The sequence below is a fragment of the Hyperoodon ampullatus genome (assembly GCF_949752795.1).
Source record: "Hyperoodon ampullatus genome assembly, chromosome: X".
In the NCBI taxonomy this organism is placed as follows: Eukaryota; Metazoa; Chordata; class Mammalia; order Artiodactyla; family Ziphiidae; genus Hyperoodon; species Hyperoodon ampullatus.
The window spans coordinates 100,938,683-100,955,390 of record NC_136913.1 but is presented as its reverse complement, the minus strand read 5'-3'; the positions used below and the strand labels follow the sequence as shown (position 1 = coordinate 100,955,390).

Genomic DNA, 16,708 nt, shown 5'->3' with positions numbered 1-16,708 from the left:
TGTGGGCATCAAGAAAAGGAAGAAAATGGGAAAGTGGTAAGAGAGAAAAGCACTATTTATGATAGTAGTAGTGTTTCAGTTGATGGTTGAGTGTTGCTAATCTTTGGGACAATGTAGCATCCATACTGTAGACTATTACCACTGGGATTGCCTGTGTATATTGGAGGATAAAGTGATAAAGATTTAACACTTCTTAGGAATTTAAAGGTGTCATTTATCTATATAGGTTAAATAAGTCCACATATGAAAAGTTCCTTAGAGCACTAAGTCCCAACTGAAATGATTGTTACTCTATAGCTGTTATTACTCTAAATAGAACCACAACTTAAAAAGGCAGATATTTTCATACTCACCCCCAGCTTAGTAGTAGAGAGGATTTCAGATGCTGAATGTGCATGGCTTATTCCATTTGTAAGATTTCTACTCCACCTTCACCAAGTAACAATTTAAACAGTACTTTAAATATTTCATCATTAAAACTTTTTTTTTCCAGGTAAGTACTCTTCTAAAACTAAGTATGTGTCTGTGTATGTATTCTTTTTTCTAATTTTTAGTGACACATTGTAATGTGAGTATAAAGCTAGGTGAAATCTTCCAAGTGAATAAAAGCTGGGTAGACGCCAACAATTTTACCTGCATCAATGGAAGTGAAGTTTATCAGCCAGGGCAGCTTCCCAGTGAACAATATTGGAAGTGAGTACAGTAAATTATCTACATCTTAAACGGATGTTATTAAAAATGTTTATAACCATAAAATATTGATCCGCTCTTTTCTTAACTCATATAAGTAGGAAAAAAAGGCGGGGGGGGGAGTCAAGTCAGAGCAAATTATACTTCGTTTGACTCAAATGTTTACCTAGCCTGTGTGAGTAGTAGTAGCCTGCAAAATTAGCTCATAGTTAATAGATTGTCATTTATAAATTAGTTATGAAATGGGCACAATGTTCTCAGTGATGATTTATACAGTGTTTATTAGCTATAAGCTAGGGCATTGCTTTGAAGGAAAAATATGCAACTTTTAGACTCTAATGAGCAAGTTCTAATGATAAACAGTTGGGTGATGAGTAATATTGGGGGCAAAATTGCTATTTAAGGCTGAGATTCTTCATTATCCATTTTGCTTATAATTGTCATCATATGGTAAAAATAGATGTTTGGGGTTATATTTGCTTTTATTAATTTTAAATGAGCTCTCTTTTATCTCCTTACTGTATACCTACCCTTTACCCTTACATAACTTCTTTGACTATTGCTGTAATGAGCTCTTCCTCAGCTCCATGTTGTTGCTCTTTGTGACCCTTTTAAAATTTGGACCTTGAAATGTTCCAAATATCAAGCTAAGAATTAAAATCCTAGATCCATATATGTTCCTAGTGGAAATCATGGAATTATACCTTTGAAAAAGGTATAAATAATGGGACCATTTAGGTTTGATAACTACAAGTATGATGAATAAGAAAATATTTAATACAATTTAAATGTTTTCTCCATCATTTGAACTTGAGAAAAAACTACCGTAACGAGTAAAATGAAATAATCTGATGTAAGGTTAATTTCTTTCCATACAGGAGCTTTGAAGTATTAGGGGAAAATCATAGCTAAAGGAATGAGTGGGTCTTTTATTCTGGGGTTTGGAACTTTGGATTGGCTGCAGTTGACCAGAAAGTTCAGAGTCTAATTTTTCACTGAACTATGTTTGCCCCTCCATACAATTGTATCAATAAAAGACTCACACAACATTGATGTATTAATAAAGTACTCATGAAGCTTCTCCCTGGATGAAAGATATTTAAAAATTCAATGTATCAAGACAAGTGATTGTGTGTTCATCAAAGGGCTTATGTGTTTTCAGTAAAGTGGCGCTCCAACGGTCAAGTGGATTGGATGAGGCTGGAGTCATTGTGTGGTATTTAGCACTTTGTCTTCTTCTGGCCTGGCTCATAGTTGGAGCAGCACTATTTAGAGGAATCAAGTCTTCTGGGAAGGTAATTTAGAAAACACATTAGACAGTGATGTAGCTGTTTTCCAATTTCATTGCAGTTCAATGCCAGGTAGTACCAAATGCATGTTTTTTCTATGATGGGAACATTCAAATGTGTGAAAAGCTTTCTAAGTAGGCAGCCTCGCTCTAAGAAAATACATAAGAACCCTGCTATTATTAAAAATAAAACAAAGCAAGCAAAAATTAGTACTAGATGTGTGCAGTTTCTCTAAACTTGGGCCCTTCTAGCTGATACAGCATTCTGAGGCTTGGGAGTATTTCTGTCCTACTATAATAAAGAAGCATCTTGAATGGAATTATATATTGCAATGTTTGGTTTGGAAAGTTTAGATCCTTGTTATATACGTTATATAGGGTGACAGTGTCAGGATTCCCCTTGTTAGAGAGAGAAGGAAAAAAACTATACCATTGTTCTCTTAAAGCTTGCCAAAATTGACTCAGAACCTTGTCTCAGCAGAGTCCTCTTCTGAAAAACATTTCCCACTTCATTGTTTTATTTTTTAAACTTTCAGAGAACATGGTGGCAATTTCAGAGAACAGTATGAAATTTTCTCTGTGAGCAGTTGGACAGTACTCAGAAAAGTAAATGTGTATGTGTTTGTAACTACTAGACTGAAATTTCCTTAAAGACAGACGACAGGAATAACTGTGGATACTATCTTTGTGTTCTGGTACAATATCTAGCACAGTCAATTAATGTTACATTGTAATGAGACATGCTGTTAGATCAGAAAAACACAGTGAACATCACAAAGTCAGTGGAAACTTTCCAAAATAATGCTGCAGTTGCACATTTTTGAAACCTTTGGCTCCTTTTTGATGTTAACATTGAAAGAATCCATTAAAAGCCATTTACCCACACAATTAATTTTTATTGGTCTCTGGATGACTTGTTTAAATCATCTCCTTGGGCATATTATCAAACATAGGACATCTATGGACCAAAGAAATCATCCACATTAATGAAAAGCCAGCCTCAAAGGCAGTCTGCTCATCTGGAACCATGTATTATCTAGGACACAAGCAGTTCACACGTATATATGTGTGCTATCAAACTCTCTTAATGGTAGCTTTAAGGATAATAATAGCAAGTGTCGATTAAGTATTCACTTAATCAACTTTCATGGGATTTGGACACCTACTAGGAGATTTTCCTTCTCCTTGGGGATTGAGTATCATTGCAGGGTTTAAAATCATTTCCCTTCCCACATCGATGCAGTAATTTACCAAGAGGTGCTATTCAGTCCCCTCAGACATTTATTAGGATACATTTAGGAAAGCACTCGATCTAGATTCCAAGTCACCGTTGCTAATGTATTGTGTATTTACAACACAAACCTGGTAAATATTGCTTCATACATCAGAGTGTTTTGAAAGTGGATCATTTGAGAGTGGTGAGAACAGAAAGAGAAAGTTATGCCAACATTGGTATTAGTATTATCAGACATTAATAACCTAATGAAATCTTTGATACTTTATTTTACTAATTTCAACTGGCTAATAACTTTATTTGTATATAATTATACACCATGATTTAAAAAAATAACATTAACTTTTGGTTGTTCTTCTTGGTAGGTGGTATATTTTACAGCTATTTTCCCCTATGTTGTCTTGCTCATCCTGCTGATCCGAGGGGCAACTCTGGATGGTGCATCAAAAGGCATTTCATACTATATTGGAGCACTGTCAAATTTTACAAAACTTAGGGAAGCTGAGGTAAGACAATTTGGATTTCAAATTATCTGAGGAGGTAAAACTTAAAAGCCAATATTGAAAATCTTTGATTGCCATTGAGTGTCATAATATAGTAGCTTGCAAAAGAATATGTACTTAAGTTTATTAGTGTTTCCGTCCCCTAGGATGTCTGATTTAACTATTTAACATGGCACTAATGCTCTCTTATTGGAAGTGAGACAATCATTTTTAGCAATAGGATTTTCAAAGTCATTTTATTCAAACTGATTCTATTTGACCAAAAGGATTTGGGGCTTATTAATCTGAAAAAGAATATTTCATGCATGAGTACCCACAAATTGATGACTAGGGCTATGTGACTTATCAGATAAACTCATAGTAGATTTAAAGATTATAGCTGATGGTTTAATGGTCTAATATAAATTTTAATTGTCTTCAAAAGTTAGTATCAAAAGTTAATATTATGAAGTTAAAACATAAATTTGAAATGGATGAAGCATTCCATAAACAAAACTGTTACCTGTACCAGACACATAAATATGTGCCATGATTATGAATTGGTTACCGCTTATAATATTGGTCCATCTCCAGACAATGGCTGTGTGTATCATAGGTACATAAAATCTTTTACAATTTTGACTGCAGACAGCACTGTCAGTAAGTGTACTCTATATACTATGCTTCTATTGATACAGGCTAATAACACTTTCACTTTTTTAGTAGTCATGTCACATTCTTGGAACACATTAAGCTTCTGGTCAGGTAAAACCCCACGATATTACATTAAAATCAAGAAACACTATAATATCTACCATATTAGTAGTGTTAGCCAAAATGGATATTAGTTTTAGTTTGCTATGGTATTCTTTGTGGAACTCATGCTAATTTCGAGCAATTGTGACTTTCTAAATACTCACAATCCAGATATTTAATTATTTGTTGTAGAACATTTCTGGTAAGCAAGTCAAATTTATCAGTTTTTATTCATGGAAATCCATCCTTTACCTTTTTGAAAATTGAGAGGTCAATCTCTGGCCTTCAGTTACCTTCTGTGTGTCCAAATAATTTTCACTCAATAATTAACCAAAAAACCCTAAATTATCTTAGAACCATGAACTTTTATTGTTTATGTGCTGGAGATTAACATAGTTTGATGTGTCCGTAGGCCACTGTTGATTTCTTCATTTATCTTGGGCCTCATATCTTTTAATCTTGTCTGTTAGTCTCTTTCCAACTAGACCATTTTTGGTAATGGATGAGAAGCAAATAAAATGGAAGTTGGGACTCACCATCTTCCCTCTCTTAGGTTATTAAACAAGATAAAATATGTTAATGTTCTTTGAAATGGTAAACCGTTATATAAATATGAGCACACAAGTATTTTAATTATTGCTGTTATATAATACTATATTATTGTAGATGCAACATTTTCCCTAAGAAGTGGACCCTCCATTTTCTTTAAACCTCATAACTTGGAGCACAGTTGAAAAGCCCCTTTGATATTCCTTTAAGTGGCTTTTACAAGCCTCAGATCACCTGGGCTTTATAGCTCCATGAAACTATCCAGAAAATTTTACATGACTATTTTATACTGGTCTGTGTTTCGGTGTCTCTATTGTCTTTAAAACATCAGAGCTAAGCCTAAAGCTCCTTATGAAACATACAGTTTAATCATCCTACCTCCTCTCCCCAACACAAACACTACCCTCATGCCTTCTTTGGGTTTGCTGGCAATGAGAATTTTTTCTTAGATGTTTTTTATTCCTCTCCAATCCATATTCTAAACATGCAATCATAAGTATATATTTTTTTCCTTTTCTTTAAGTATTTGAACTCTACTGATATCTCTAGGAGAGTAGATAACCATAGAAATTTATAGCTAGAGGGGCCTCCAGTGACTATTTTACTAACTCCGTCATTTTACAGTGATGAAGTTGAGACCCAGGAAGAGTCACATTTAATTAAATCTACATAGCCTGCTTTTGCATCTTGAATTAAGGTTTCCTAATCACTCAACTAATAATCTTGTATATAGCTATGAGATGGGTAGATACAGAGATTATAACTATGTTTGGAACTATATTTCACTTTTATTTGCAGCCTAGGTACATCATGGTATGCAGTAGCATTCTTACACAACCCAGACCTGCCACACGACCTCCAGCCTCCTTCCCCCCACTCACATATGCATACATAATGTATCAAGTCAAAGCAGCTGAGAGACCAACATAAGCCTGTTGTTCATTTCTTAATATGTACAACCGCCTAAGAAATAAGAGAGCATTTTTTTCTCACATGATTTTGTTATACATAAGTGAAATAACTGTGATCTAGCTGTCTATCTATCCATCTATTTATCCACCCATTTTACTTCCTACTGGCTTCCTGCCAGTATATATATTATATATATATTTCACTTCTATATAACAAAATCATGTGAGAAATAAAATGTAATAATAATCTAACATCAAGCTGTATTCTGAAGACCTAGTAAGTATTTATTTCACTCCTAACAACTTTATTTCAATTGAAATTGGAAATAGATTACATATCTTTCAAGGAGAAAATTATTGTTTTTAACTTCCACAAAAGAAACCGAGTATCAGTTTATGTTTCTCTTCCATAAAACCAATAATAGCTATCACTGAGTATCCTACTAATTGCTTTACATATGTTATCTCATTTAATTCTCACATCCTTCCTAGGACACATAATTATTACTACTATTATTATCATCATCATCATCTCCACTTTATAGATGATTAAACAGGCTTGAAGATGTTAAATAAATCAAATTCAATGAAAGTGAGACGTACTGGATTTAGGTTTCATTCTTTTTGACTCCAGAGCAAGAACTGTTAGTCACCATGTTATACGGCCTGCCTTCCACTGACCAGTCCTGTTTTCAGATGGACTAAAAACACACTTTTGCCTACATATATGCCAGCCCTATTATGTGAAGTCTTCACAGTTAGATTTTTCTTTGGGGTAATGTTATATCTACAGAATTTTACTATTAAGATGGATTTACCTAGGTTAGTTTCTAAGATTTATTATTGTCCTTTAGCAGAGACATAGGAGGGGTAAATTGTGAAAGGGGGAATGATAAAGGGGTCGAATTAGATGGAGAGATGAGGCCAGCCACGTGGGGCTCTAATCAAAACATGGAATGAGGGTACTGGATGACTGAGGGTATGCCTAAATGTATCATCATTCTTCAAAAACTGCCTAGTACCACCCTTGTTAAGAATTAATGTTTTTATTGTCCCCAAGTTGATATGTGGAGTAAATAGAATTCCAACCAAATTCCCAGCACAGTTTCCATGGAACTTGAAAATTTATTCTAAAATTTATGCAAAGGAGAAAAGGCAAAAAAGCGAGGTGTTTCTGAGGAAGTGAGGAAGACTTGTCCTACCAGATATGAAACAATATTATAATGCTATAGGTATAAAAACAATGTGGTGTTAGCCTAGGTATAGACATACAGACCTGTGGCACAGAATAGTAATCTCGGAAACAGATTCATGGACATATGGAACTTGATATGTGGCAGAGGTGGGGATGCAGGTCAGTGGGAAAGGGATGGACTATCCAATTGATATAAAATTGATATCCAAATGATATAATTGAAAATATCAATTATCTTTGGACATAATTGATAATATCAATTATCTTCAGATCATTGATATTCCATTTAGAAAACAGTGTGTTGGGATTTCTAATTTAATATGCATAATATCAATTTCAGGTGAACTGAAAACTTAAGGCTATAAGCAAAACTCTAAGTCTTTTAGAAGAAAATATAGGATAGTAGCTTTATGACCTTGGGCTAAGGATTCTTTTTTTAAGTCAGAGAAATCAAGAACAATACATAAAAGCAAAGATGAATGCCTTCAGCTACATTCAAACAAAATCTTTGGTTCGTCAAAGGACACAATGTCAAGAGGTGAAAAATATAAGCCACAAATTGGGAGAAAAAAACTAACATATATAACAGCTAAAGGATTAGAATCCGAACTACATAAAGAATTCCTAGAGCTCAAATAAGGCGAATAACCCAAACAAAAAATTGGCAAAAAGTATGAACAGGAATTTCACAGGAAAAGACTATGGAATATATATATACACATAAAAACATGCTAAACCTTATAAAGTACTTAGGGTTATCAAAACTCATTTCACAGCCACTAGTTTGGACAGTATTAAAAATTCTGACCAGTGTTGGCAGGGATGTAGGGGAATGGGAACTCTCATACCAGCTGTTGGGAGTGCAAAGTGATGCAACTATTTTGGAGCATAATTTGGCAATATTTAGTGGGGCAATACAGCAGTGGAAAAAAATGTTCAGAACTACATACATTTAATTGAACCATAGGAATTTGCCTATATTCTTTCATTTTTGAGTTACAAAATTGAAATTTCATAAGGTTCAAATTGATAATGGATAAATCTCATACACTACTGAATGGAAAAAGCAGGTTGTATAAGTTTATATGCTTTAAGAAAACTTTTCTATAAACTCAGAAACATGTAAAGCTAAATGCCATATTGTTTAGGTTAGTTAAAAATATAAAGAAAATTGAAGAAATGATAAACACGGAAGTCAGGATAGCAGTTACCACTGAGGTTGGAAGAGTGATATGATCAGGAAGGGGCACAGGGAGGTTTTAATAGACTAGTAACATTTTATTTCTTAAGCTGAGTAGTGGGTACTTGGGTATTTATTTTGTTCTTGTATGAATATTTATTCATTTGTATATATGAAATATTTTATACAAATGAAAAATTAAGAGTGTGTTTTTAAATATTATTTTCTCTTGTAGGTTTGGAAAGATGCCGCCACACAGATATTTTATTCCTTGTCAGTGGCTTGGGGTGGTTTAGTTGCTCTGTCATCTTACAATAAGTTCAATAACAACTGCTTCTCAGATGCCATTGTAATTTGTTTGACAAATTGCCTCACTAGTGTGTTCGCTGGATTTGCTATTTTTTCTATATTGGGACACATGGCTCATATATCTGGAAAGGAAGTCTCTCAAGTTGTAAAATCAGGTATGTAATGCTATATATTATTAACTTTGATTAACTCAATATAGCTCATTTAAGAAACACTGATATATTTTACAGCAATTAAAGCACTCAAGATTTAGGGTATTGTGTTTTCTTTCTCATTTCATCTTATATAACTTGATTGTTTTAATGATTTAATAATTCTTAGATGATCTGAGAAACAACAGTACATTCCAGAACACTTGTTTAAGAATATCTTTTCCAAATTTTGTTTAGTCCTTAATAGGAACTACTTACTGCACAATTGTAAGTATCAGGCATCATGCTATGCACTTTACATGCATTATCTTCATTTGTGTGTATGTATATCTATATACACATACATATATATACATGTGTGTGTTAATATGTATATATGAATATATGAGAGACTATATATAAAAATTAATCCACGTAAAATTACACTATTAGGTCTGAATTTTTAAAACGCACAAGTGTCATACAGATAGAAACACAACTGACTGAGTATACAGCTGTGTCCAACTTGAAAGGAATCTGATTAGTGAACTTCCTAACTTTAAAGACATTAACTAGGGATGCTTAATTATCTGGCTAAAGATTCTCAGGAACAGAATTCTAGGGTTCTTTTAAGTAGGACTTTCTTATTAAATTTCTATTTATGGTTAGTATCATTTGATGGAGAGATTGATGAATGAGAATAGAATGTTAGGACTAGAAAGGACTTTGGAGATCATCTAGTATCCAGCTCCTCATTTACAGAGGAGTGGATTGATGCACAGAAATGTTATGTCTTGCAGAAGATCGAATCATTAGGAAGTGACAGAGCCTAGGCTAGAAGCTAATTCTCCTGACTCCTAGGTCAGTCCCCTGGGAGGTTGGAGAAACTTAAAATACTTAAAACTGAGTATCATATAACATGACTGAAATTTTTTAATAAAGCGTCTCTAAAGGTAACATACATCAAATAGAATGAATTGGGCGATTGGGATTGACATGTATACACTGATGTATATAAAATTGATGACTAATAAGAACCTGCTGTATAAAAAAAATGTGCCTTCTTGATAAAATGTTTAAAATAAGTCAAAAATAAAAACAAACAAAAAAAACAAATAGAAAATAAGATTCAATTTATAGTTTCATTACATACAATTTTGCAGGTATCCATATAATAATTAAAACGGCACTAAAATTACACCCATTACCTTGTAATAACCTATAATGGAGTATAATCTGGAAAAAATACTGAATCACTATGCTGTATATCTGAAACTAACATAAGATTGTAAATCAACTATACTTCAATAAAAAAAATAAAATGGCACTACACGGCTGTGAAATGTACAGTGAAAAAAATAATTAAATGGCACTACATATAGTAATTTTGGGTAAACATTTGGAAAGAGAGTTAAAGACTAAAAAGTTAATTCCATGAATATATCTTTCTTGATAGTGTAAATTTTTTAGAACTTCTAGGCTAAGGTGACCTAATTTAGGTTTCTGGAGTTTAAGACAATTGTTCTTCATTAATTAAAAAATAAATAAAATCAGCTGAACAAAATCATTGATATAGTTAAGATTTCTTATGTGAGAAATGTACCATTTACAAAATTTATCTCACTAGCTTAATTCACGTCACATGTTCACATTATCACATCGTAGAACAACCCAGTCAAACGCTTTTAAAAGTGAAAGTGAAACAGTTGCTAAAGAATGTATATTTTGGATTGGGTTGCCAAATTAAAATGAGATTTTTCTAGTATCTTATTTTGAAAATGTTCAAATATGTGAGTTTTCTTGGCAACTAATTTTAAATTAAAATGCCATTCATTTTTCTTAGGTTTTGATTTGGCATTCATTGCTTATCCAGAAGCTCTAGCTCAACTCCCAGGTGGGCCATTTTGGTCCATATTATTTTTCTTCATGCTTTTGACTTTGGGTCTCGACTCGCAGTTTGCTTCCGTTGGTAAGTAATACTCCCAATGTTAACATATCCCTCGTATATTTTACTCATGTTTCCTCTACTTAAAAACATCCTTTTCTTACCCTTGTTGCCTCCCTCTAGCTTTTACTCTCAGAATCATCTTTCTGAAAGTTCTTTTTAACCTAAGTTTTAAACATGGAAGAATCCAAAGTACTCATGTATCAGACACCCAAAAGGAGCAGAGATTAATATTTTATATTTGCTTCAGATATTTTTTAGAAAACTAAACTGTTATAGATAAATTTGAAGTCCCCTGTGTCTCTCTGTCTAATACAATTCACATTTCTTCCTTCTTAGAAGCAACTGTCACCATGGATTATGTATGTTATTCAGAACATGTTTGTATACATTTTATATGTATCCATAAATAACATAATTTTTTTAAATTTCACATAAATGTGAAGTTTCATAGCATACATATCATTCTGACAGTTGTTTTTTATATGTATTATGAATCCATGTTGACACATAGACATATAGTGCTAATTAATTCACAATCTGTTGCCATAATGATGGGCATTTGGATTATTTCCAATTTTTAAAAATTACACACACTGCTGCAGTGACTATTCTTTCACATGGTTCTGTGTACACATAGGGATTTCCCCTAGGGAAAAAGATTCTGAATTTCATCATATTGTGCTCTTACATAAACCATTTTAATAGTTTACAGGATAAGGTCCAGCTTCCTCTAGTTGACTTTCAAAGCCCTCCAAAAATCTCAAATATGTTTCTTAATCCTTTTACTCATATATCCTTCTACTTTTAGCCAGTACCCTGTTTCAGGAACACATTTATTTCTTAAACCTAGAAGGCCTTTCTGTCTCCATGTTACTTATTCAAATATTCACCTTATTTAAAAGTTCTACTAGAATTCTTCCTTCCCTATAACCCTCTTTCAAACTACTTCAGCCCTTGGGAACCTGTTACCTTATAATTGCTACTAATGAAAAACCTTATAAAACAGACTAAAAACAACAAATAGAGCTCCATTTGATTTTTATCAGAACTGATGAGCGGTCACTGCCAAGAGAAAGGACCCTGTGGATATTTAAAAGTAAGAAGTAGGGCCCAGCGTATATTCTCAACACATATTTGTAAATTTGATTAATAGAAGTTGATTTCTGTGATTAAAATTATTGGCAAATGAGTTGACATGTCATTTTTTCCCTTCTGAAGAAACGATTACAACAGCGATTCAAGATTTATTTCCCAAAGTGATGAAGAAAATGAGGGTTCCCATCACTTTGCGTTGCTGCTTCATTTTGTTTCTCCTTGGCCTCGTCTGTGACTCAGGTATACTACAGTATTTTTTCATAGACAAAATATTAGTTGGAATGTACTTTATAATCTAAATGAGGAAGCCAAGGTTTAAGAGGATGTTTAGTGACAAGTCCAAGTCTGACTTGCATCAAGATTTTCTGAGTTTTAGCCCAGGTTTTTTCCCCATTATAACACAATTTCAATAGTAAGTATATTTTGCAGAGGGGGAAAAAGCCCAATAATGGACAATTTCCCCAATTACAATAAAGTTATATACTTTAAACATAGGCTGTATTTCTTGGCAGCTACTACAGAGCACACACTGCATATCATTTTGATAATCAACTATTCTAAATGCTTATTTTTTAACAGTGACTCAGTATAGAATAAAAGGTACATCCTGTTTGAGATATTTAAAGCCACGTTTGTGTTTACATTTGAAAACATTCCTTTTCGCATTTTGGCAGAGGTGAAACCAAGGAGCATATGTTAAAATCAAATTAGTAGATTCAATTTGAGTACCTCATCAATCATAGAAATAATTAAAAATATACTTAAAAGTAACTGATTTTTTTTTGGTAGGCTGGAATTTACTGGGTTCATCTGATTGACCACTTCTGTGCTGGATGGGGCATTTTGATTGCAGCTATACTGGAACTAATAGGGTTCATCTGGATTTATGGTAAATAGTGACTATAGAATTATCTACACATTTTACTAAAATGACTTAGTTTGATTCCTTCTCATTATGTTTACTGTAATAGCTAAGTGTAATATACTGGACAAAAATTTATTATGAATAAAATGTAGTTAAAGGTATATATATGCTTCATTGCTGTAGTATTGGAAAAGGTTTAGACATAGAAAGCTAACTTGGGGCCACAATGAGTAATGAATGAAAGTATAAATGAGGGCTGAATGCACTCTTTGTTGTTTTTAGGAGGCAACAGATTCATTGAAGATATAGAAATGATGATTGGAGCAAAAAGGTGGATATTCTGGCTATGGTGGAGAGTTTGCTGGTTTTTCATTACGCCTGTCCTTTTGACGGTAAGTATTAACATGCCATGAATTTGGTATCAATAATATATATATTTAAACACTTCTAAGATAAACTTGAATTATTCACACTGAATAGAGTAAGGCAAATTAATATCATAAAGTAATGATTTTCAACTTTTACTTCATGACTGGCGCCTCCAAGTTGCCTAAATTACAATGCCTTTCTTTGTAGTATTATTTTTGAGGCCATAGGCTTAAACAGTTACCATTTGAGAAAATAACCAGGCTCCTATAGACTTAAAGGTCCTAGATACTTAAAAATTATCAATAGGATACATTTTTAAAAGCCAGTCATTTGTTCATTCCCTAAAAAATATGCTGAGCCATCTACAATGTTCTTAACCTCTCTGCTTAAGACCCAGTCTCTGCCTTCAAGGAATTCAATCTAAACATACTAATTGCTAAGAAACAACACTCAGTTGTTAATGCATATTTTTTTATGGGAAGTGTTTAGTATCTGAAATTAGTAAAAGAAACTCACGTGTGTCAATAGAGGCAATAGTTTATGTTAAAAATTGGTGCTATTTAGGAGCTGGGGGAAAGCAAAAGCTGTCTTCTTAGAGAAACATGACATGTAGACATGATATCTTTAAATAAAAGCTCAGGACAGTAAAAGGCTGAATGCCAAAATAAACACTTAATGGGACAGAGAATTTCTATGGACTAGAGATAATGGTGGGGGTGGGGCAGTGGCAAAGCCTTAGAGAGGATGCTTTGGTTCTCACTGCCCCCATGCTTCAAAGGTTTTCCTAGAAAAGGCCATTACATAATTTGATCTAGAATTTGTTTTAGAGGGTGTTTTTAACATTATAAGGTCAGGTTCAAGTAGTGAGCGGTTGGGAACTGGGTGTGCTGAAATAAAATATTTGTATGCTCCATATTCTTGCTAAATGATTTTCACAGTGCTACTAAATATTGTTTTCCTTACTTCACAAGTCTTCACAAGTCTCCATAATAATATAAGTGCTTTACCAACTTAGAAGATCTAGCTAGACTTTTTAGCCGGCTAATTTTCACTGATTACTAGGTTTGACAACTGGATTTACTTTAAAATGCAAAAGTATTAGATATTAAATGATATACATTATCATCTATTTTGTATAAAGTCATATATATTAGATTCCACTATCCCTCAGCCATTCTCTTGTAGTTATGTAAAATTATGGTAATTGTGAAATAAACTTAAATTACTGTAATGAAATGAAAGAAATTAATCAATTTAATTCTAAAATTAAACTTGAATATCTATAAAATTCAAGACAGGTAAATTTAGAGGAACTACTAGATGATTTTTTAGTTTTTGCTCATTTTGTTTTGTTTGCTTTATAGATTTCTAAATAATTAGTTTTAATGCTGCAACATTCTAGTAGGTTTTTTTTTTAACACTTTTAAAAAAACTTGGCCTTAGTTTTCATCTTGAAGAGTCACTGTTTTGCCGAAACATATATTGAGCTTGTTTTTTTCTCAATAAGAAAGTGAAGCGTTCTTTGGTAATTATGTACCAATGTGTGAATGCGTGTGTGTTTTGGGTGTGGAGTAAGGGGTGCTCTGTGTAGTAGAAAATAATAGAAACAACTGCTAAGCAAGGTGCAGAGCATGTTCACTAAAGTGTACTTTACATTCTCATTGAATTGATTGATATGCTGGCTAGCTTATAGAACAGAATAAAACCATGCTATTATAAGTGAAATACGTGTTGTAGTTCAGTAGTTTATTGAAATACATGTTGTACAAGTATTTGTATCTTTTATAAGTATATGGAAGTGCTAATTTTGGAAGAATCTATTCAGAGCCAAATACAAGTTATTTAGATTGGTTCATTTAGTATTTTATCTTCTGGCTAGTTACCTGATTATCTTAGTTGGCTTGAATGTATTTTCATTTTAATTGCTTTTGATAAGGAATGGAATCAAATTGCTAATACTTAGTGCAAATGAAATCATTAGTGCAATAAAGTTTAATCTTTACCATTTTCTTTTCATATTTTACTTTCACAGGCAATCTTGATCTGGTCATTGGTACAGTTTCATAGACCTAGTTATGCCCAAATTCCATACCCTGACTGGGGAGTCGCTCTAGGCTGGTGTATGATTATTTTCTGCATTATTTGGATTCCAATTATGGCTATTATAAAAATAATTCAAGCTGAAGGAACCATCCTTCAAGTAAGCATGTTAATATTATTTATACTTTAAAAGTTATGGTATCTATACCCGTACTGAGTTCTACTGAGATGACACAAAGCAAATGACCTTTTTCCTTTATATCTATAATTTTCACCCTTAAAACTTCATCTGGTTATAATACATACTGTAATAGCATGTTAAAGCTGGAAAAACTCTGGTAAATTTCTTGAACCCAGTCTAGACCCTGAGTTATCCCTCTTCCATGAAGGTCTAGGGGAGTTGATTATGACATCTCAATAGGACAATGACAGGGTAGGCTCAGCAGGCAGATTGGGTTCAAGATCTAGGTGAGTGCTTTGTGGATCTAGGTCAATGGTTTGACCCTCGCTTTGGTTCTTGAAACTTCCCAGGCATACACTGGTTTAGATCCTCACTTAACCCTCACCCTAAGGCCAGGATAGAAATGTCTGAGAATTCAGTGAAAGTATATGAAGTGATATTGTTGCTTGAATGGGCTCACAAAACACTTTCTTTTGAAATCATTTACATACTCAATTATCTTGGCTTTGTAGTTAATACAATTCTATTAACAATTGGTTACATTTGAGTGTCTTTTTTTTGGTAGACAGTATATTAAGAATTTAGATGATCATTTTTTACTTTTCTATGGTTCTTATTTCATTTTGGTTAGCAAGGAGACTTAACACTCTAAAACTTCATTTTTTTTTCTTTGCTTTTCAGCGCATTGTAAGCTGCTGCAGACCAGCTCCTAACTGGGGGCCATACCTGGAAAGACATCGTGGGGAAAGATATAAAAATATGGTAGATCCTAAAAAAGAGACTGACCATGAAATACCTACTGTTAGTGGCAGTAGAAAACCAGAATGAGATCTAGTTTTTAAAAATATGTGGTTGTGTAATGTGATTATTTTAGAATAGAGGAAATTTTTATTTATTTGAATGTTGAGTAGAAAAACGTATATACTAGGTTCGTAATAGTATGATGAGCTTTTTTTCCTATTTAAGCAGGAATGTAATATAAAAATGTGAATCTACTAATGTTTAGCAATGTGATTATTATATTTCTTTTAAGATTATCTTAACACACACATAGCTGCCTCTATTTCACAATAAAATATTAAAAATAATATTTTCCTAATATATTGAAGGTTTTATTTTGAACTGGTTATTTAGAAAATAATTATATTTTCTATTATACAAGTTTTTAAATATCACTTGCTTACATTTTCTTAGTACATAATCCTTCCTTTCCATAAAGCTGGGGAAAATAAATCAATATATTTAAAAGACAGTGTTAAAATTGAAAGCCTCACTTATTTAGAAATGCCATATATATGAAAAACATGGACTGTGTATATAATATGATGACTGTAGCTTAATACTTTTGGTTCATATGTCTAAAAACTTCATGTATTCATGGCTCACTTTTTCTAGGTGAACTTAGTGGTTACATTCTTTATTTACAAATAGTGAAGTAAGACAGAAAACTAAGGATCCTATGGCCAGTAAGTGATAAATCTAGAA

The 16,708-nt window shown here is 32.9% G+C and overlaps 1 protein-coding gene across 1 annotated transcript in view; it reads left to right on the top strand.

Annotated features, from left to right (window-relative positions):
- LOC307069781 (sodium- and chloride-dependent neutral and basic amino acid transporter B(0+)-like) overlaps nt 1-16,313 on the top strand; it is a gene marked incomplete at its 5' end in the record, with an annotated part of 45,021 nt that extends 28,708 nt beyond the window's left edge. The window contains 11 exon segments of the mRNA XM_079728103.1: nt 555-693; nt 1,853-1,985; nt 3,578-3,718; nt 8,521-8,749; nt 10,569-10,694; nt 11,892-12,000; nt 12,002-12,008; nt 12,558-12,657; nt 12,916-13,025; nt 15,035-15,202; nt 15,905-16,313. Coding sequence (XP_079584229.1) covers nt 555-693; nt 1,853-1,985; nt 3,578-3,718; nt 8,521-8,749; nt 10,569-10,694; nt 11,892-12,000; nt 12,002-12,008; nt 12,558-12,657; nt 12,916-13,025; nt 15,035-15,202; nt 15,905-16,051 — 1,409 coding nt within the window. The 3' untranslated portion in view covers nt 16,052-16,313.
- Between the last annotated feature and the right edge of the window lie 395 nt (nt 16,314-16,708).